The following is a 24040-nucleotide window of genomic DNA, read 5'->3' as shown; positions in this document are numbered from 1 at the left end:
AATTCCTGGCGTAAAGTCGGCGGCAACGAGTCGCGACAGCGACCGAACTGCAGTTTTATTTTTGCAATGACTTGGCTCACGTCACGTCGCGTCGCGTGCGTTACATTACAGAAGTTTCGAATGGCCGGGGAGAGTGCCGCAGGTATGTAAGTGCAGAGTGAGATTGGTATCGAGACAATGACGCATAACTGCAATTGCAGTTCGACGTCTGCGCCGTTGCAGCAGCGACAGTTGGGCAGTACCATTAGCAATTGTTACTGTAACCGAAGCGCAATTAGCAAGGCATATTTATTATGCACATTATTTATAATTACGCGACATGTGTCCCGTCGTGTTACGCAATTGCCGCATACCGCGGGCATGTAATGTTACCGTCGAATGATCCCCGTGCCTCTGATTTTACAATCTGCATTATCGCTCTCGCGCCACGGCGTCGATTTGTACGATGAAATAATGGAAACCAAAGAGATGCGCGTGGAATAATTTATGCAGCGCGATAAATAAACCGCGAGAATACATAGATCGAAATTCGTGAGTAAACAACGACATACATATACTCGATGATTTAATACAACGCAACGTCTACGTCGTAGGGATTTATTTATTGTACGATGACGAAATAAAAAAAAAAAAAGAAGCAGAAGACGAAGATAGTCGAGATGTCGTTGGTGGCGGGGAATTTAATCTTAGACGATTTGCGAACCGGCGATTATTCAAATCGATCGTGTGAGACGAAATATGTTTTTGATATTCAAAAATTGACTGTAAAATTGAATCATCAGTATTAATATTTTCTGGTCTCCGTGCGCTATATCTAGAAAGTTTTTTTTTTCACACAGTTATAATGGTGTTCGTTTTAATATGAATTATCATCTTTTTCGAATAGCCATTACGTACGAACGCAAGATCCTTTACCGACAAATGATATTGAAACAACATGAACTCGTCGCAAATAAATTGTCCATTCAGCAACGTGCAATAATAAACTTGTTTTCAATCGATAGGTTTTCTCATACTTTTGTACTTGAACAGATATTCTAGCATATTTCCTCATCAGTTGCAAGAATGAAAAATGAAAATTTCAAATGAGAAAATAATTCTCGATTAACTTTGCAAGATTTAGAGTGACGCCTTATATATATATAAGTGTATATTTTAAGTGTAATTTTTTTTTCCCTTAAGATCGATAATACCTTGTATAAGGAGGAATTTATTTCTTCGAAGACTCAAAATTCCAGTTTTAACATATTTTGCTGTAAGAAATTCCCTGAGTCATAGGCTGTGAGGAAAATTAGAACACACGTTATTTGTTTTCCTCTATCCTTAATCGTTGTAAAAATAATTACGTCAGATATAATTCCGTATTATGTATAACAAGGACGACAGTGACGAAGTTGTTACAAAAGTGAGAGAAACTTTTGAGGCTAATTCGTTACTCCATTTGGGAAAGTAGCCCGCGAGTTCATCCGGCGGTAATTCAATCTCGATGGTAAACCTTCCACTAAATTTTACACTCTGCACGTAAAAAGTTGCTGCAAATATGTACTTAAATTTTCAAAATTCCCCCGACATTTCGAAAGAATATTTTACTCAATCACTCACTCAATCTCCTACGCAAGGAGTGCAGATATATTATCTCAGTCGGTTTTGTCCCCTGATTTTGAGGCAAAAGGCGCGTGTATGTGACACGAAAAAAAAAAAAAAATCAGTACAATATAGACAGTGGTTAAAAGTATACTGACATACAAAGTGATACTGCAAAGAGTCTTAATTATTATGTAGAAATATAACGACCGCGTCGTTTAAAAAATTCAAACTTCAGAATTGACATTCATTATTGCACAATTGTCTCTCAATTTCTCTCCATTCAATATGGACATTTTTCTTCCAGAGGAACACAATGTTACTGACGGTTAAATCGTAAGCCGAAACTTTTACTGCGGGTCAATTCTTTTTTCCCTTATTTAAAAAATGGTGTCATTTTGCATACTTTATTTCAACGACTACTGTAGGTGGTGAAAAAGAATTATGCCTCGTCTTCTCTAGAGAGTTATTGCGCAGTCTTAAGGCTTGATCTAGAAAACTCGAACTGATCTTCAGGCATCGCCGTACCCCATAAACTAGTCACTACCGCAAACACGACTCGGACGTCACGCGAGACATTGATCGGTGGTCCATCCATCCAATGGTCACACGTGTGTTGGTTTTGGACGTCAAAGCTGTTTGACATCGAACAATAAAGAGAAAAAAGAAAGGGGAATGAAACAAATTAGTCGTTCGAGGATTGGTTTGGTAAAACGAAGAAAATAAATAAATAAATAAAGGTTGACGACAATTTACTGAAATAAAATTTCCCGACGTTTCCTGTAAAGAAATTAAGAATTTCAAACAAGCTTAGATAATTTTTGGCATCTTTTATGACCAGAAGCTCCAAAAGTTACGTACCTTGAATATATAAATTCGAATTTAAATAAACACATAGTAAACGCGTCCTTTCTCGCAAGTAATTAGAAATTGAAGAATACCGTTTCTATTTTTATAAAACATAGCCGAAGTTTGAAAACGATTTATAAAAAAAATTCTTTTTGCCCCACAGTCCATCGTAATTCCCAGTCTTTTTCCCGTTTTTCCCGGTCTCTCGCCACCTTACGTTCCAGCTTGATTATCTGCACGATTCCACTCCGATGAGCGGGCATGTAGGATACCGACGACGAGGACGAGGACGGAAGGGAAGAAAGAGAGAGAGAGAGAGCCACGTAGCGCAGCGCCATAGCTTGTAACAATATTATTATATCGTATAATCTACTACTCGCTGCAGATTCATGAAATACACAATGACACGTTACAGAAACAAAATTGCGTCACGGGAGGCGGTCGAGATCCTCGGTAACGGTAATGGAGAAAGAGAGAAAGAAAGAGAGAATTAAAGAAATGAAAATAAACAGGGCGAGGAGGAGTTGCGGCCCGGTCAGTCTCCGTGACCATTCGTCGAGATCTTGAATCTCCCCAGGGCCGAATTAACCGTAAGGCTAAAAAGGCTAAAAATGCTAAAAAGGCTGTAAAATTATCTTCAGCCCTTCACACTGACAGTGAGAGAAATTTTTGGTTCCGGTTACCGCTCAGTCCTCAGCTATTTTTATTTTTTACCACAATCGAAAAATATAGTTCTAGGTAGAAAATGAAAATTAGTTTTATAGCTGTTACCGGAAAGTCCAGTATCCGTTACTATTCTTTCTCCTTACTGTTGCGAAGATTTAATGCTTGTGGAACAATAAATTGACGTTAAGAAGCCTTATCAAACTAAAAAAGTAGAGTAAACGTCAGAAACTGATTTTGCGTTGCAATAACCAAAAAAGGATCGACGATAGCGGAAAATGGTTAGGCGTACCTCGTTTTTCGTAATCCCAACAATGTTGAAACAGTTTTCTTAACGATACCTGTTTTACTGATTTTTTCCAGTTACTGTGACAAATGAAATTTTTCTCGGCGCAATTATCAAGATCAAATTTTTCAAAATAGTACCAACATTTTCAAAAATCCAGGTATTTGAACTCTTAAACTTTACCAATAAACAATCACACGAATATCATTGTCTCGCTGCAATCCGATTCCGAAGATTTTCCTGCATACGGTTCAAGAATTTTGTGCACCACTCAATATTGTAATACAAAATGTGTTTCCCTGCACAATACTATTTTATACAAAATTAATTACGTAAGAGAAATATTACAGTAAAAATGTTTTACTCGACCTTGGTAGATTTAATTTTCCGCCACCGCTTCTTAAATTATACAACCAATTGGACCATCTTGCAGGATCGACACTCGGCCTTTTTTTGCAGAGCAGCCTTGGGTATCGTGCCTCCTTAATCCGGGTCTGAATTTTTCTCGTGGTTTTCTCCGGAAACCTCTTATCGGGAACAAGCGTGCATTACTACATGTTCCCATATCGCCTGACCTCGTATTAGCCACGCTACAACTTTTATTCATTTATTTATTTATTTATCTCTGTTCGCTGTATTACTTTTTTGCTTTTCTCCATAAATTCGGTTACATATATTCTAATTTGATATCTTGTTTTTTCTTTTCTTTTTTTTCTCGTGACTATACTCTTATTCTTTCATTATACGATAACTTACAATCGATGTTTTTTCTCCCGCGTAGAATATCCCAGGATGGAAAATGATCGTTGGGAATTAACGACCTTGAATAAGGATTTCATAAAACTGTAGGACTGAACATTATGCCGGGAGCATAATGGTAGCATGAAGGCAATTAAAAGTAACAATCGTAGAATATTCTAGATGATTAAAAGTGGGATGATTTACGAATGAAATTATCAACCAAATCAAATTTTCTTGACATTCAAACAAAATTTTACATGTCATACAAACTTTTCGCAAATAATTCATATAGTGCGTGAGTTTGTTTTTTCAATTTTATTTTATTTTATTTTTTTAAATGAAAAACGGTTCCCTGACTAAGTGTGTTAAGGTTGCATCGATTTCCTCTAAAGTGACTCGATTCGACGACGCATACATTACACGTCTTTGGAGCAATGATTATTTCTTGCCAATTCTGTAAAACGACAAATGCTCAATGCAATTAGACACCGACATGGTTAAGACCTTAGTAAGTACCTGCATCCGTTCACCGCGGAGAGTTCACCAATCGAATCAACATTACAAAGTGAATTTAAATAATACCTTCTTTCCATATCGTCGATTTCCGTATCCAATTCTAAGATTGTTTTTTTTTTCAAAATTATCAGTTACCTACAGACAAAGTCGACAGCATACGGTATTGACTATATATATACACATATATATTTATATACACGAATAAAATAATTCATTCACTGTTTAAAATCCGCGATGGCGTCACGCGCGGTTATAAATCGGCCTTGTCCCACTGCTGGCTGCATCTTTATTATTCCATTTCTGGTCTCGAAATAAAAATTCTCTCTGCCTTCTATACAGGGAGTGGCTTTCTCGCATGGGAACAAGTATTCTAATCAACTGCTGAGACTGCACAGCGATGGACGTATACAAGAAACTGGTGCAGTCTCGTCAGATGCGTTGGACATTATATACATATATATAATTGGATAAAATTACGGTTAAATAGAGAGTCCCGTGAGCGATTTATAAAGTCATTTATATATAAACCAGCGTTTCCTTGTCGGAACTTCTCGATTATCATTCAGCATTCATCGCGTAACAGTTTTGTATGAAATTTGTCTCATTCCCCTTCTAGTATAACAATATGAGAGAAGTATAGCAAAAAAATACCGGGTCAAGCGCGATGAATTCGATTGGTCAAAGTAGCTTCCGTGATTTGTTAAGTGTACGTACAATCCGAAACGCAAACCGCATTACGGATCCATTCATGCTGCAACAAGGAGACTCGCACACAATCAGTTCTGATATTTCCGTCAATGACGACAATAAAAACGACAGCGTATCGGAATACAATAATCTACGAGAAGGCCCGAAGCCGATTCACAATGTCCTTTCGCCAAGGATCCGCGGCACTGCCCTGACCTACGAACTCTCACGGTTTATCCTTTCGAAAACGACAGAAGGATTGATATTACAAACGTAGGTCTTGTTTGTCACGTAAATTCACATTGCGATCGATGTAATCGATTTAAAAAAAAAAAAAAACATCTTTATTCGCGATCTTCATAAATTCGGAAAGATGTAAGAAGATACTTGTAATTGCGTTAGGTGTACAAATACGAGTTATAAAAAAATTATAAAAAATCTTTTACAAAATTATCGAGCAAAATTACAAGATTTTCGCGACCATAATTCAAGCCTCACTAAATGTCAGTTTAGCGAACGCTGCAAAGTTGGAATTGTGACATTGAGGCTATATTTGCCGCGGAATTGATCTTGTCTCGTACAGCCTGAAGTGCTCCGCGTGTAGATATGTGTGCGTGTAATTAGGTAAAGCTACGGAGAGACCTCGAGGAGAGACCTCCACTGATGCAAGACGGCGTAAGGTACACGACCTTACAATAATACATACACATATATATTCTATACATACGCATGTATATATATATAAACCACCTCGTCACAAATTTATCATTACATATTCTACGGAGATTTATTTAATATATTTATTAAGGTAGACCTACCACGCGTAGGTTGTGACTTTAAAAATTACTCGAGTTATTCCAAGCACCTTACGCTGCATTGTAATAGTACGGTATCGAAAAGTAATGGTCGATGAGGTCAGGCTATTCGGATGACGTCACCGTTCGGTGTTCTTGCCTTTCTCGCGGGTCGAAAACGGTTCGATGATTATTTTCAACTGCAAACTTCCAGACAGTGTTGCGAATCGTAATCACGATGATGCAAATGAGTCTGCTGCGAGACGAGAGTAGGAGAAGCTGTCACCTCGTGATCATCGCCTTCTCCGCACATCCATTATACACAATAATGTGTATTCTGTTACACGAACTTGATTAAAATACACGCGAAATTGAATACACAAATAGCTGATTCTGCACAAACCCCTTTGTTTAAAATACTCTGTTCATTATTTATTACAGTATTTTTTTTCTCTTTGATATCATTATATACTATCAATCTTTTTCTTTACTCTTCTCTCGGTTCTCGCGAAAAATTTTTAAACAAAGTTATTGTCAAACGTGCGAAAGTTAGAATTAAGCGTTTATGCAGTAGAATGCAGTAACTGTTGTACGTACGTATAATGCATTCGTTTGAACGTCTGTAAATCATGGTCAATGTTGTCGACAGGCTACTTCGACCATTTTATGATCAGCGTATAAGAGAGATAAAAAATCTCGAAAAAACTCGTTATCCGTATAGTCCATAACTTCTTTTTCCATCATCGTGTTACATTTTTTTTTTTTAACATCTTTATCTCTGTATAACAAATCACCAGGAAACTTTCTCTCATTCCGTGTCGGAAGAAAGAAAAAAAATGATGATTAAATTTATGTCTATAGGCGGAACAAGGCGATAGTTTGTATTTTTAATCGCTCATACATTACTAATTGCAATCGTCCCCCAAGAAGGGTCAATCTTTTTTTTTTTTTTTTTTTTTCTCCTTCACGTATACTTTATATCTTTCTTCATATTTCGTGGATCGCACGCTTCAAGCAAACTGATCCGTTACATCGCGTGTGCTTAAAAAAGTTCAAACATAGCAAAACAGCAGAAGTTGGAGCTTTCCAACAATATTACAATTACACGATCAGGTAATATATCTTATATCAGCGCACTTGATTGGCGAGAAACTTAGAAGGTGGCGAAGGTCGTCGAGACCGATCTCTGCCGGTCACGATGCAGAAACCGCGGAGAGAAATAAAAAATTATTCCGCGGTTCGGTTTCAATCTGTATTGTTAGAAAAATGAAAACCTCGTTATATGCATAACAACGAATAAAGATGAAGCAATCATATCTGGGAGAGAGTTCGTAACAATGACAAAGAGATTTTCTAAAAAAAAACAAAAAAAAAATTGCGGTAATTTGTTCACGATTTGTTATTCTTTTCTTTTTTCAGCCATTTAATCTTTGATACCTACACACGAGTATCTTTACGATGTTGATTGTGGTTTGTGGTTAAATTTTATTTATACACATGAGTAAAAAAATAACATATATCGTTGTTACGGATAGCATTGAGTGGGCATGACGAGTTCTCTGTGCAAGAGTAAACCATGATTGATTTTGTGCACTCTCAAGAAAGCGCGAATCAGCGGGAATTGCGAAAAGTGGAGGGAATACAGAGACGCTGTGCAGTAATTCGTACCCAGGCAACACACACACACAACGAAATGCGTCATGCGGGCCAAAGTGAGATCATGCGGGCAGATGAGGAGATGAGGTGATCCCGAACATCCGCGGACAGGATCGTTTCACGGTTTCATAGCCACTTGTTTCGTTTGTTATTTCAATCTGTCAGGCTGCAAGAACCAAACTAAACGACCGTAAGTATCTTCTCAAAAACAAAGTTGGCAGCGTTAATAATATACCTACACGCTTACGCAAAAGTATACCTATATATACATATACACATAAAAATTGTCCAAGTATGCAAGAGGTAGTTTATAACTATGACCAGGTATAATAATGCGTATTACGAAGAAGCGAAAACACAACGATTTCTCATCACTCCAAGTATCCCGCAGATTAGATTTTTTTTTCGCCGTATTCTTCAGGCCACGATGACATTTCCTGCAATTCGACTTGATACAAATCTCGCAATACCGCAGACGAACCGAAGCTTATCGTACGACTGAAACGTGATTTTATTTATCTTATATATTTATACAATTGTATTCCTCCGCGGTCGAAACGTCGTCGTTACATCATTTTCTGCAGAACCGCGGAATCGTTTTGCGGAATTAATCGTTACATACGTAGTTGAAAATTGATTATAAATCAAAGAGATTTTATACCTCATGAATAGTAAAGCAACGACAATAATAATTATTGCAGTTTCTTGTATCGTGGAGATTCGACAGATCTTTTGGTTTGTTTCTACTTATTCGTAGGAATCAAATTTTCAAGACTATCCAGTATTTTCTTTTTAATTTTCGTTTTTTTGCATGTTGTGAAATTGAATTTTACTAAAGATTGTGTAATGACCAAAAAATTTTAAACCCATCGAGACAATAAACATCGACGATCTAATGCGGAATTTTGTTATTCATTCATTTATTTATTTTCAATCTTGCGTCTGCGCATGTCTCTCAATGCCCTCAAACATCGTGACATATTTCCCTCCGTATTCAAGAATACAAATCGACGCTCGTTGCATCCTTTATAAACAAATAATGATGGAAATAAGCAAAATTTAAAAAAATTTACAGAAAAATCTCGTTACCGGAAGTTTCGCGACAACGTAAATACCACCATGTAATATACAGGATACACCTTGACGCAGAGACTATAGACGCAGTCTCAGCTCTGTTAAGATTCCGAAGAAAAGAGACAGGCATCTGCAGACGCGATGTCTGTTACATTTTTTTATCTACAACTTAGAAACGCACGTGGCGACCATATGTCGGTGACTCCACATCACAAGTCGTTATACCTGCACGTGTAATGCGGTGAAAATCTCTGATTCTGTGTGAAAATCTCAGCAAGGAAACGACTCAAAAATTTTTTCCTCACCGACGATCAAGACTGACGCGATGCACTGGATTCAAATTTCGTTTCCTGTTTCCTTTTCAGTAATAATTATTTCAAATCGATATAACGATAATTACTAAACGGTACAAAATTGTGGGGATAATTATTTTCGCCGATGCAACATGAAAATGGAACTTTTTGTTAAAATAATTGAATTTGGCAGGTAATTTTGTGATAGGAAAGTGTCGTCTCCTGAATTTCTATCTTCCACCTTATTTTATTAGGGTTATTTATTTATTTGGTTCGTTACGAGAAGTTTCATCGGTTTATTTTAAGATAAATTGGTGATTGTTTCAAGATGTTTCCTTTTAAATTTTGTGAATTTTTGAAATCTGGTTAAATCCTGGTCTTTAGTTTTCTAGAAGACTTTTCCTGTCAGATAAACTAAAATTTCCAGAATCTCTCTAACGAACTTTTACAACAAAGGTGGAACGACTTAAATTGAATAATGAATTCAAATAAACCTTTCCAGTGCAGTTGATGATACCAGCGATGTGAAATTCGTAAATAACTTTATTTGTTATTCACAAAACGTCTCAATTTATAAAAAATCTTTTACCGAATGCCTTCTCCTCCCTCTTCGCAACAATACCGTGAAAAGAGCGTTGTTTATCAAACTTGAACTTATTTTCTATCAATCAAACATCTACAAATAACTCTAAATTAACTTAGAACTAATTTACAAGCTATAAACCATTGAACAAGCCTTTCCTACACAACTTTTGATCAGACAACCTGGTTAGCACCTTTTGTATAATTAAGCTTGTACCTGTATGTTAGATTTTTTTATAACACGATCTGCAGCTAAGATTAAAAAGATGCTTTTTAATTGAATGATACGTATCTCGATTTTTTCAAATCCATCTATAAAGTAAAGCAGGATTCCGAGTATACACAAATACGTGGTGTGCAAATACTGCAGCATGTATACAGACAGACATACAGAATGCGAAATATCCGTAGAGGCACGATACCTCAACAGCAGTGAGAATTCGAGTCAGCCCCGAATTATTGGAGAATGTTCTCATCAGCTGGGAACGCGACAATTTTTCGTTGTATACCTATACCAAGGGACGTAACGACCAGTGGAAGAGGTGAAAAAACCGGTTCTCGTATACATGACAAATCGGTTGAAAATCTCGAACCAACGTCTCTCTCCTTCTCATTGTCAGGTAGCGTTCCGAGTTGATTATACATACTTTTTATTTTATTTTTTTTTCCCTTTTCTTCAAGTAATTATAGTGCGTATATACGCTTAAATGTATATATAATACCAAACCCACGTGATATATAAAATTTTACCATCCGCGTGCGCGTATCGAAGTTTCGCAAACTCGTTCACGTGCCTCACACATGCAATAACTATGATTGAAGTTGCAGGTAAGGTGAAAAAAATATAGACGAAAATTGACGTAGGTACGACGATGACGAAACGCACGTACGGATGGATAGGTGCTAAGCAAGTCAAATGAACAAGGTGAACGAAGTGACTCGTGGCTGTTAAACAATATACGTTTATACGTATAAACGAGTATGTGTTAAAAAACTTGGCATATTATGTCTACGTACAACGCTGCTGCGGCTGAAAAAAAATTCAAAAATAATAAGAGATAACGATGGTAGAGGTAACACGGTGCGTTAGAATCTTCCTCCTGCATAATTATCGTACGCATGGGGGAGCTGATGCCGAGTGTGGGCGAGTAGGAGAAGAGAAAATACCATTATCATTAGCTAAGCACCGTAACGCGACGCAAAGAGAAAAAGGGATTTTTATTCCAGCACCATCAACATCGCCACGACGGTTATTTTATCGGAGCGTACCCGGAAGAAAGATTAAAGTCACGAGCACGTGATGAACAATATGCGTTATTGCGTTTCGCGCTATATGTAAAATTTATTATCGCTACTCGCTGAAAATAAACTGTTTCATTCTGTCGTATGACGTTTTTTTTTTTTTCTCTTGTTGTTGTTAAGAAACTCGAAGAACAGATTATTCGTTTAATATTATCATGCCGACTGCCGACGTCAATTTCACTGATTGTGAGTGAAATATATCGAAAACGTACGGTAATGTAACGTGGAACGCCGTTTAATTTAACACATTACCTTGTCATTACATACACTATTACTTGGATAGTTTAAAAAAAAAAAAAAAAAAAAAAACATTAATGTAAATTACGATGCTACTTTCCCGTGAAACGGCTAATTTCATTTTCAAAACGATCGTTGTCATTTATTCGTTCGTCGTATAATTACGCTGCGAATGACGAAACGACGCGCATTTTCATATTAACAGCGGTCAAAAGTGCGTCGACGCGAGTATCTTCACGCACTGCGGTGGAATGAAAAAAAAAAATTGGGTGAATCCATCGTTTAACGAGTGTCATGTATATATGAGGCATTCCGCTGAGGATTTTATTTATTTTCAAGTATGGTATAGAGTGTACAAAAAGAACATCTGTCCCCGAGATTTGGACTTCTTGGATCACGGGTTTGATTTTACTGCTCCCAAAAACATGATAACTCAATTATCGAATTGATAGCCCCAAGCGATTGGCCTTGAATTTTCCTTGTAAGTTCTTTGTTAAAGGAATGAAAATTTAGAGATCAAGTTGAAAGTGGGTAAGTTTTTGGTTTAGAAGCCAGAGGCGAAACATTAAGTTATTGAAAAATGAAAGAACTCGTTTTTTCTCATTTTTCTATTAATCGTTTCGCCTCAAGCTTCTAAACCAAAAGCTTGACCACTTCCATCTTGCTATCAAACTTTTCCGTTTCTAGAAACGAATTCATGCGATAAAAATTATAAGCTAATCGATCGAAGCTATATCAATTCGATAATTGGGTTTCCATGTTTCTGATAGCAGTAAAATCAAATCCGTGGTAAAAAAAAAAAATTAAAAACTCGGTAAAAGATGTTTTTTTCGTATTACTTTACACCATACTTAAAAATAAAATAAAAAACTACCGACGATGAGGATCACACGTAGGTCGATTCGGGATAGAACGCCTCACATGCAGTGGCGGGAAAGGATGATTGACCGTATAACGACTGACGAAAATACTAGACAGAAAACTCCATGCATGGGATACACAAGAGATTAAACAAGTACGACGCGTACGTATCATCAGTTTCAGAAACGTGGCCGCATACCCTGTGACGCTTAGAACACCAGCATCAGAGTGGTGGAAAGAAAAAACAACGGTGTGTTCACGTAGGTACGTACATTATGCGGGTGATACGACGTAGTACTCGTGACAGGAAATAAAACGGCATGTGTTCTGATACCCTGCAACGTACATATATGTACAAATAAAACGACAGGTGCCCGCAGTCCGGTTTTCCATTGTCGCATACGTATACATATATACATATATATATAGGTTATACAACGCGTGGAATTGGAACACGTACCCATTTCTATGCCAATTATAATTTATACAACATAATATAACCTTCGGTATAAACAGGGTCATGTTTTTCCTCAACTGGTCATTATGTTGAAGAATATGAATGATCTGTGGTAAAGTGATGCTGCGGAAGTGAAAATTGAGCGCACAACTCACCCTCATGCCAGATTCAGCTTTCTGGTACCAACTCATCCTCCTTTTTATGCTTCCGGACATTTTTTGGAAGGGACGTTTGCTTCGGGGAGATAATGGACCAGTTTACTGTTATTATATCAACACTATCCACTAGTTTTTAAGTTTACACAGAACTCCGTTGAACTTGTCTCTTCACTTCACTCTCCACTGTTTTTATCACACTTTATAGATCCATTAATTTTCCATGTTCGAGTGAAAAGTGGAGAAAATAACAAACACCACCATCTGGCACACAAAGAAAAACCTCGGATGACTCTTCGCAACCGTTTACTTCGTTGACTCGCAGGTGTTTCTGACACATTACCGCATCTTTGCTTGTCAAGGTTCAGAATCTAACAGATGGAACAATTCAATCGATCTACTCAACGCGTCGTCGTCATCAATAGTTGTTAATTAATCGAGAAGTTGCAGTCGATTAGCGTTGATCGGTCTTTAATTCAATCCTCAGACAATATTCCTACGCTTACGACTTCGGATGCAACGTCGTTCCGTGTTACTCAACGAATATCGTCGTTGTATAACGTTCTCCTCCGTCAAGTATCACCAAACACCGTCAAACGGCGCAACAATTAAAAAAAAATAAGAAAAACAACAAAATATCAAACTGTGACACAGAGCCCTTCGAACGGTTTCGTAACAGGGTGAGCTTGAGCTACCGACGGTCGTTCAGCGAGTGTGGCTTACAAAAATCGGATCACATTTCTCGCGGTGAACGACGACGAGGCGACAGCCAAAGAACAGGAAAGGATTTCTGTAGCAGCTGCACGAAAGCTGCTAAACCACTGAACGATCTCTCAAAACGAGGTCCGCCAGTTCAACTGCTTCACAAGTGTAGACACCCACTGTACTTTTATTCACCTATCGTACCCCAGGGACCTGGGCAAGGACGATAACGACACGTGCATCTGCGGTAGACGCGGCAGTTCGCGTCCGACTGGCGGGTGCGGATAAACTACGAAATGGAAAGGCCGTTGCTTGGTTCGGAAGAGGGTGAATACTACCAAACAGCTCCGAACAAGGTTCTCGTGAACGAGAAGTCGAAGCGCAGGGAGTTATGCGGTTCGGAGTTGGGTCGAATTTATTTACCTAGACCCCCGGGATGCTCAGACAGATTCTAGAACGGGGCTTTTAGACGCGGTTCTTTCGACAACGTTTAACGTTTCTCATCGCACGAGATGAGCTGACGTGCGATGTTTGATGGGACTTGTGGGTTTCCGGCAAATCTAAGCCGCTGAGCTGAGCTCGGTGATTCCGGCGTGCGAATTGCTGATGGCAGAAAGTATCTACGTACAGGAGCAAAAACCATCCGGCGGCAAAGCACGTTGTGTAATTGACGACCTTCACGCCATGCTGACGAAGTGTAAGAGTATACAGGCATATACCGAGGAATGAGAAGTCGGCCTCTGTCTATCCCCTCGGTAAATGAGACCAGGTATGTATTAGGTACGCTTAGAACCACCAAAACAATCCGTTCCAATTTTATCACACTTTTGTAAGGTTCGTTAGACGTTGCATCCTGGTGGAGAAACGACGTTGACTCGATGAATTTGGAGTCGTACGTTCGTTTCCATGAAACTTTATCACCTTCGAAAAATTACTGTTGTAATGAATTTTGGAAAGGTGGTAAAACGCATCGTTGATTTTTTCATTCCCAAGTATCGCGTTTGCTTCATTCCTGTATACGTATAAATAGCAATCGCAAACAACTCGTATTATATACATACCGATCCTCTTACAATCAACAACGTATCTGATGAACGGAAACGTTGGCGGTGTAAAATTGCACGCGATAGAAGAAAAAAAAAGTGTACGGTGATCGAACAACGAGAATTTACCATCCTTCGCATTTGCGGTTTCCGATTCTGTTACAACTATACTCGTACATTAATTTTAAACCACGAATTTTTAGTTAAATCGTCAAACGCAGACGTTGTGGGTACTGTAATTACATCCCGGAGATACTGGACCGTATTAAAAATGACGACACATCCGGATGGGAGAAGCTGCTGAGGATGAGTTTTGAAACGAGCTGCGTAACGCGTTACACTGATTGCAACCATGACTGCTATAACGCTATTGTCTGTATCATAATAAAGAGTAGTCCAAACGAACGTGAACAAAGTTTGATCCCAACCACCTTACCGAATCGATCGCCCATTTTTTACCAACTTCTACCGCACCAAATATAAATTTTATAATTTTTTGTAGATTTTTTCCACCTGCCCTCTAGGAGTAGGTATTTCGAACTCTATATTTTACAACTTGAAAATTGTGCATTGGATGAAAGCGTTGCCAAAGAAAAAGACTTGTGTTTTTTCGTAAATTTGTCTAAATACAATTGAGTGAAATTTTAATATTTGGCTGTAACTTTTCTTCAACATAATTTTTATCCGATAATAGGCACATTTATGTGCAAAAAGAGGCGTAGCTCTCAAATTAAAGCCATAGCCATTAGACGTCAAAATTATTCGTTGAAAATGATGAACAAAGATTTTCAAAATATAGTGAAAAAATTATTTTCACCCGGAACTCTTTAATTAGAACCAATCATTTCTACGATAGTACAACAAAACCGGGGTAGAAGATACGAGGTGACAGAGTGACCTGGCAGGTTTGATACGACTGTGTATTATTAATTATACCCACTACCGATAACACTACGATCACAGTCACACTATACATAGTCCTTCACAAACTAGCGATATTAAGTCGTTATCAATTTCCACAGAATCTCGACCCATCAAAATGTTGTTTCTATATATACGCGCAATGCTCGGGATTATATAATTGTTGTGCTGTTCGATTTTAACAATTTACGTCTGACCGTCTAACCAAAGAAGTTTATTTTCATTGATACATGCATAAGGTGAATGACTGGCGATTTCGAAACAATTTTCTATCAAGATGAAACACAGAGAAAATGAGAACGTGACGATTTTTCGATTCGACTTGATAGGTTACGAGTCACATTTTATTTCCGTTCGTCGATGAACTCATAGAGTCCATCTATTCCTCTATTATTGATACACTAATCCCGTCGTGACCACCACATCATCACAATAAGTACAACCTTGACGATAACCGTGTGAATATACAACGATTTATGCTACGGGCATTGAAGCAGTCGATGAAATATGTACCTTATCAAAATGTTGGATTAAAAACGGTCAAGTGGGTACATGTTACACTTTCCACCCGAGTGATATGAAAACTCGTGAAATATTCCGGTGTTTTCGGTACAACGACCGCGATTTCAAAGTAATTTCGTTACGGCGAAGCGTGTGTCGGCAACCGTACAGAAATTCGACCGACGATAATTACAGCTAGGTTATAAAATATCAAGTAAGTACGTAACTACCGCCCGAAGAATCTACAAGGTCGGTACGAGGTGTACGCGGGTTCGATAAAGACTGACAATGAAATTGAACGCGTCGTCGCGGCGTCGTCCCGACTCACTCACTCACTCACTCACTCTACTTACTCCAGATCAGAGCGGGTATACGTATACCTACGATAGGTGTGTGCATGGCCTACAGAAATGTTATACCTTACAAAGCGACAATGCTCAACTGTTGCGAAATAACAGCCGATAAGCGGCCCGGCACAAACATCTACCCTGTGACTTACATGCGTGTGTGGGTGTTGGGAGATATGCTGTCCGATAGAGGCGGTGATGATGACGATGACGATGATGAGGGGGAGGAGCAACGCAGGACGAAGTTAAACGGCTATCGAATACCTTTTACTCGGTTGTGTATGAAGCATTCGACCCCGAACCAACCGTCTGATCCTCGCTTCATCCGCGATTTTATTTATATTTAATTAGGATGCAGTGTACGAAGAAAAAAAAATCATCTTTCACTGAGTTTTAGATTTTATGGACCATGGATTCGGTGTTTTAAGACTCCGAAAAACACCAACGGGAAATTGGTTAGTCGAATGAATGAAACGCCAGAATTGCAGTACTGTATATTAATTTATCGATCACCGAGAAGCGTCTGAAAGGAAGGCGTTACTTATTTGTAGCATGTAGAGACGAGCAGGAGGTCGGTGGTTTTGAAACGGTGTAACGGATAAGGGACCGATAAGCGGTGTTATTACAGCGGACAGCATCAGGTGTGCACGGGTATCGAACTAGTAGATATCTCAAATGCACTTGTGTATTATAGCATACGACGTATACTTACAGCTATTCTTTTATGACACGTTGCTGAACATTGCAGGAGTCGGTTATTTTTATGAAAAATGTTACATGTCGATTAGCATGCTTGAAATAGGTATGATGCAAATAGAAGAGAGATTGAATGTGTATAAAATAATAACGATGAACGTTTTTTCCTGCATATTACACAGTAGACCTCTACCAGGTTTTTCTTCCATCTTCTTCGTCCGGGGTGGGTTGAATTGCTGAATTTGAAAAGTTCCGAAAGCGCTTAATTCCGAATGACTAGGTGGCGAAACTTGAAGTACCGAAAATCAGAATGCCAGGGATACTAAGGATAAAAATATCGAAAATCCCGAACAGAGAAAGATCGAAGTGGTAAAATTTCATCAAGCCAGAATTCGCAGAACTGAAAATCTTGGATCATCCAGAATTTCGATGTTTCAGATTTAAAAATTTTATCATTTTGGCCCTTGCGGCATTTTTTACTTTCAGAATTTTGCCTTTTCGGGACTTTGCACTTTTGGAACTTCGAGTGTCGGGTTTCCGACCATTCGAAACTGTGACGTTTCGTCAAAGTTTGACTTCTTTACTTTACGTTTCACCACCGAAAAATTGAGAATTTGGCGCTTTCGGAACTCTTCAAATTCAGAATTTCAACCCCGCCCCTCTTCGTCCTTATACTCTCCAAGGACTTGGCGTTTTGGATCCGTTTCTATAGTATTCATTGTTTACTCGCGGGGACGCGAAAGGGTGAAACGAAAAAATATACAAGTAAAAACTGTCGCGCCCAAAGAGGGACGAAGAAGCAGCAGGGTATTTAAATAAACGGAATCTATTTTCGTCCGAAACCAGCAGCATGCAGGCATACGTGAAGGTCCAAGAGATGAAAGTTGAAAAAAGATAGTGAACGAAAAAAGGGAATGAAAAAATGACGCACAAAGCTGATCGGAGCAACTGCAGCGACGAAATGCGATGCGTGAATTTCTTCCCAACTCCTCAGCTAGCTTGAAAATCTCTATTTTTTTCTAAGCTTGCATTTGTTACATTTGCTACAATAATTCCAATGACGCAATTGCGCTGCAACTGTAATCGTATATATAACGTAGTTTCTTTTTCCGGCCGTCGACTAATGACACGTTACATCTATACATATATACACACACGCGTATTATACATGAGGAATTTTCAATTACCCCGAGACTTTGATAACTCGGGAGTCGAGGGGTCGACTCAAGAATCAATCGTACGATTAACAAGCAATAAGGTCAGACGACTTGCAGGTCACGAGGTCCGTTCGGTGTAAACATGAGATCAGTAGCGGTGGATTCTTTGATCTCCTCTCATCTCCGCGGTTGAACACTTTTCAAATTTTTTTCCCTCTGCATTCCCTTGGGAATAAAAAGTCTACAAGGACCACGATAGGGTCGAGGAGGAACATCGCGTTTAGTTACGCGTACGCGAGTCGAAACTGTTTTAATTAGTTATAATCACCTTATACCTACTGGAATAATTAACATCAATTACGAAACCACACTAGGAAATGAATACCTCATTTCAATTTGTTTCGCTTCTACTTCGATGCAGTAGGTATATAAAGGGACGCAAACTGCAGCGAACATTCATATAACCGAGAACTAAAAAAGACGTATAAATTGAAGAAAAATAAATAGTGCTAGGACTTGAAATGAAAAATAGCGAGAGAAAAGTGCAGCTTGGAAAAGTTAGCCAAGTCCTATAAACGTTTTAAATTTCAATTCCGTGCGAGGTAGCTAATCCAGCGTCATTTCGCTACCGACCAATTTCTCACCCTCATTTGGCGTGAGTAAGAAAATGTCGCGTTTTTACAAATCTCGTGAGCATAATGTCATATATGTATGGATTCGATAAGGGTTGTATACAGTGATGACTGACAGTAACGGTGTTAGTGATCGATCTACAACACGGCTGCGCGTTTCCGCCTGTTGAAAGAAATTGCTGTACATGTACGATTATTACAGTCACTGTATTAAAATACAATACCGGGCAATCAGGTACGTATATTATATGGAAAGGCGGTTTTCACTGCGATATATACACGACGACGTGAGCAGATAACCATAAAGTGACGACACGATGTTATCATGTATTTTTCTAATTGATAGGCAAACTCGACTGCGTCGATTAATCAAAAGTTTGACTTGCAGGGATTATTAGCGAACATTCGCGTACACGTATTACTGCATTCTCGATTCCCGCTCGATGCGAACGAAAGAGTGTATGGAATAACGTTCAGCAAACTTTGTTCATAAATTAACGATTTATCTGCCACCCCCCATAGGATTACCTGCGAGCGCGTACAATTCTTGATACGAGTTATAAACGAAACTGAAAGCGAACATCATTCAGCAGCAATACTTTTTGAATTCACATTTCGTTTCTCTTTCCATTATAACAGTAAAATATTTTATCCAAGATTCAGACTTCTTTACAACATTGCAGGTGGAAATAATTGCAAAAAATAATGTGACTTTGATACGAAAACATGTGGATTTAGGAGTCGAAAAGTAATAACAGATATAAAAAAAAGAAATAAAATACCCATGAATATTCGTACGCAGGATCTACGTAATAACTCTTCAAGACTGAAAAAAACAAACTGGCGAGATTTTAGGGGACCGGCACGTATACCGAAAACTGAGAGAAAAGGAAAGAATTGGTTATAATTAGGGGAGTTTTTGACCAGGTAAAAGATACGATTCGAGATTAGAGATTTATCCAGAATGCACGGGGATCGACGATGCTTATGGGAGGAACAACATTCCGGTTTCCAGCCTTGCCTAGCCCCGGGAGACTGGAGATCTCCAACTCTGGACCAGCGCACCGTTATGTTACCTCACTTACCAACAACCCACCTACCTACTAAACTTTATACACTCGAATCCTGGAGTAGGTTGGACCGTATATGCAATGCTGTTAGGCAAGGTTAGTCGCTTCTCGTGAACCGCGTTGGGTTTTGTCAATTTCATATCATCGAACACGTCTACCCGTAAGGAAGGAAGAAAAATTCAATTCGTTAGTTTGCACTAAGAATTTAACTCGCAAATCATACACGAAGACGTTAATGACCCTCTAATAGGAATATTCATATATTTCGTTGTTTAAAAATTTTCAACACTCCGAAACAAGCTTCGTGGCATTTTTTTCTTCTTCTTTTTAACATTGATTGTACGTACAGGTATTTGAGGACGAATTCCGACCTTGAGAAATCTTACCACACCGATTTATGAGTGTACACCGTGATACTTGAAGACACACGTGTCGTGCATGGGACACGCAAATCCTTTTCGACCGACCTTCCGGACGGGAAAACTGTTTGTTTTTCCAAACGGAGAGTCGGTGAGTAAGTCTGCGAGAATACTCGGGTCACCAATATCCAACATACTAGTGTCCGTTTGTTTGGATTACAGAGAGAATGTGCGAGTGTAAAATATGGAAATATTCGATGCCTGCCTTAGCAGACTTCATGGTTAATTTCTTTTCTTTTCTTTTTTTTTTCAATATTGATTCCGTACTTGTGACGTTATAGAAACGACGAGTAGCGAATTTATGCCACGGAAATTCGAAACCTTATACCGAATTATAACAAATGAACATGATAACGGGTATGTTCGCCGATCTGAATCTTCAGATTATTATGATCGCGGCATTTCAGTTAGCTGCCTATTCAAATTCACGCACTGTTTCGCATTTTCTGTTGCAAAGTGGGGCTTGTTATTATTACATTATCATTGCAGAAGGCGGGATTGTTTCTTTTTTTTTTTCTCTCTCCTCTCTACGTAGGTACATACATTTGTTTTCTCTTACAGTCTTTTTCTTTTTTTCTTTTTTATCAAGCTAGCGTATCTAATTGCGAGTGAATACTCGATTTGAGTAGGCATCTCTCTGCCGGCCTGTCTTTCCTCTTCCGGTTTCTGCGTTAAAAATTTACAAACTTCCTGTCCGTGCTGCATGGAGATATAACACAACGCGATTTGAGCCGCTGCACGAAGCGCACAGATATTAAATTGACGACAAATGCAAGATTCAACGAAACTGAGGAACTCCTCGATGATTTTCAACCAACGAAACCGAGAACATTGATCTGAAATTATCGCAGATACGATTCCGATCAAATCTCTAGTTTATATCTGCATATCAGATCCAAACATCTATCATCTCTTTCTTTCTATATTCTATTATACTGTATTACATGTATGAAATTATACGTCACGGGTTTACCTCTCTGACGTGCACAATCATTTTTTACTCATACCGATTATGTTGAAATCGAACAACGTTCATCCATCAGGAAATATACAGGACATTATATCGACACAACACAACATGCAAGGATATACATTTTACGTATGATGCGATTGCGGTGCTTTATAAAAGTTACTCAATTAATCACGTGACGTGACTAATCCTATGGTACTTCTCAACGTCAAGTAAAGTCCAGCACCGTTTACCCAACTTAATTTATATATCAAACAAGTGCATAGACTTCCTTGTCGTCTGTATTAAAGAATTCTTTTTTGAAAATTATTCACATGTATGAATTGCTTTTATCAACCTGTTTGCAATGTCCGTATTGAATGCCGTTAGATATATCAATATATGCGATGTACCGTATAATATATACAATGTGTTCTTAGTATTGCTGATTTATCGATCGATTGATAATCCGTGGGGCTCGTACTTAGCTAACATCAAACAAAGACACGCTGCTTGACGTTTAACACATCGATATACCTGTATTGGTAGGTAATGCAATAAAAATACATCACGTATGAAATTTGGGTCGTGTGCGGCATTTACAATAAATAAAAACTAACAGTTCTTTACATCTATCGTTGAGGTAATCTTTTTCGACCATACCATTTTTGTCGCCGGCCCGTATATGTACGTACAATGTGTGATAACTGGGACGACGGTGACGTCATAATGTAATAATATGTATTAATATACATATATGATACATACACGCGTATATACTCAACGTACGGGATATTTTTCATTACATCGTACTGCGTTATGTACGTTATACACTTATTTACGCCAATCTTCGACCTTGTACTAATTACTAGCGTGAAAGTAATTATCATCTGGATTTGCGTATTATTATTATTATTATTATTATTATTATTATTATTATTATTATTATTATTATTATTATTATTATTATTATTATTATTCGTATTTATTGCTTTTCGTTTTTATTTTAATTCTTCGCATCGTTAGACAGACTATGAGAAGATGGGAAAGATTTCTCAGTAAGATTTAAGAGGATTGAGAAAGAAGATGCGATTTATGGCAGCAACTTAAACACAGAATAGATCCACTCTTATCTTATCTTCTATTATTAAACTGATTTAACATCATGATCTTTTCTTAATAATATTCTGTTGATTATCTTTGTGTTCACAGTTAAAAATAATTATTGCAATTAAACTGGATAGGAATCTGTAAATTGGAACAATCGTGTTTTGCTTACACTATTCAAAAATTGATTGTACGCCACGATGATTAAATACCAATAGAACTTTCGAAACATTCCTCGCTCGTCAAGACGAGAGATATTGGGTTAAAAATAATGTATGAAAATATGGGATTGATACTTGGAGCGATGGATCAAAGGCGTGATCAAAGTCAAATTGAAAAATTAAGTACTCACAAATCCGCTTGCTGTTTTATCCTTTCGGCTCGTCATTGTTCAGGGTTTGAGCCGCTATCCTCGCTGATACATTTCTCTGTTCCGTTCTCCTCCAACGTCCTGAAATTTAATTCAACATTTAAATAAAAGAAGTTAAAATAATTGAATCAAATTTCTTTCATTCCAGAGAATTAGAATTAACAGGTATTGAAATTTCAAAAGATATACTCGATTCTAATTATTACTGCCAACCTAAGCACTTCGAACAACTGACACAGCTGGACTTGACTTGAATGTGTACAACTCATGCATCGAGTATGGTTCAAGATAACAAACTAATTGAGATAACATTTGATAATGTGTTTGGAGATCAGATAGAATGTGGAGTAGTTTTTTTTTTTAGTACGTTAATCACTAGTTTTTGTTCGTTTACTATCGAAACTTGGTGCATATATTTCATGCGATTAAATTTATTCAAGACATTGGTGGTGATCGAATACAAATGGGCAGGTAACCAGTAACAGGTAAAAGCTTACGTATTCGTGTGAGTAAAACGGTTGATATTCTAAATTTAGAGAATTCCAACAGGTGGTACGTTGAAAGGAACGTGTAGCACTTGCTGAGAGCGAAGTAAGAGGGGGAAAGAGGATGAAATTATCCACTATATTCTACATTTAGTCGAAGAGGAGTAATTTGGACACACTAACCGAAGAGCGAGTGAGCGAGAATTGCGCAAACGAGGGATTCGGCACTGACCTAACATAACCAAAGAACGCCGGGCATCATAAGACGCGGTTTCGAACCAGGATGATCACGTATTTGCAAATTTACGAGCGTTCGAAGATCGCGAGAAGGGCGATTATTTGGCATGTCGCGTTGGCTTTGACGAGAGACGGAGTGTCGATTCGAATGTGTGCAGGGCTTACAAGGAGAGGGGAACATGCTTGAAATTTGAAAGTCAATTTTGACAGTCGACGCTGGTGTCGGGTAATTTCAATTTTCAACGGTTACTTACCTCGCTCGCTGACAACAACGCCGAGCTTGCAATTAGACGAGTGACGGCGATGACGGTTATTTGGTAAAAATGCTAGGCACACGTGCGTGTCACACGATCTTCTTCACAGAACAAATTGCCAGCTGAACGCGCCAAGTTCACTCCGCACACCAGTTGGTCGATTCAACAACAACACATGACGTAGATTTTCCTTGAATAACACAACACGACTTGAACACAACCACCGACAACACGATCGGCCAGAGGCGCTAATCTGACACCGGAAGACGATTCACGCTGTTTTGCGATATACGATTGCTGACGAGGAATCTCGGGGCAAACTTCACACTGCGCTTCAAATAGTTCACCGATGATCTTTTGTTTCAACGAGTTTCCAGAGAGCTATGATTCGAATTCTCGGAATTTAGCCACAC

At 38.4% G+C, this 24040-nt stretch overlaps 1 protein-coding gene across 3 annotated transcripts in view; it reads right to left on the bottom strand.

The window, feature by feature from the left end:
• Nucleotides 1-24040, bottom strand: part of LOC107222354 (protein diaphanous) — a 43590-nt gene extending 19550 nt beyond the window's left edge. The window contains exons 1-2 of one of the 3 annotated variants that reach the window (XM_015661714.2): nucleotides 23628-24040; nucleotides 22634-22732 (exon numbers count right to left, since the gene is read on the bottom strand). In XM_015661714.2, the coding sequence (XP_015517200.1) occupies nucleotides 22634-22669 (36 nt within the window). In that variant the 5' untranslated portion in view covers nucleotides 22670-22732; nucleotides 23628-24040. Of the gene's footprint in view, nucleotides 1-12737; nucleotides 13109-15916; nucleotides 16196-22633; nucleotides 22733-23627 lie in introns of those variants that run through there. The other 2 variants (XM_015661706.2, XM_046736737.1) reach the window with 2 other exon arrangements.

This window comes from Neodiprion lecontei, chromosome 4 (assembly GCF_021901455.1).
Source record: "Neodiprion lecontei isolate iyNeoLeco1 chromosome 4, iyNeoLeco1.1, whole genome shotgun sequence".
NCBI classification, from domain to species: domain Eukaryota; kingdom Metazoa; phylum Arthropoda; class Insecta; order Hymenoptera; family Diprionidae; genus Neodiprion; species Neodiprion lecontei.
This window is presented reverse-complemented; position numbering and strand designations above follow the sequence as displayed.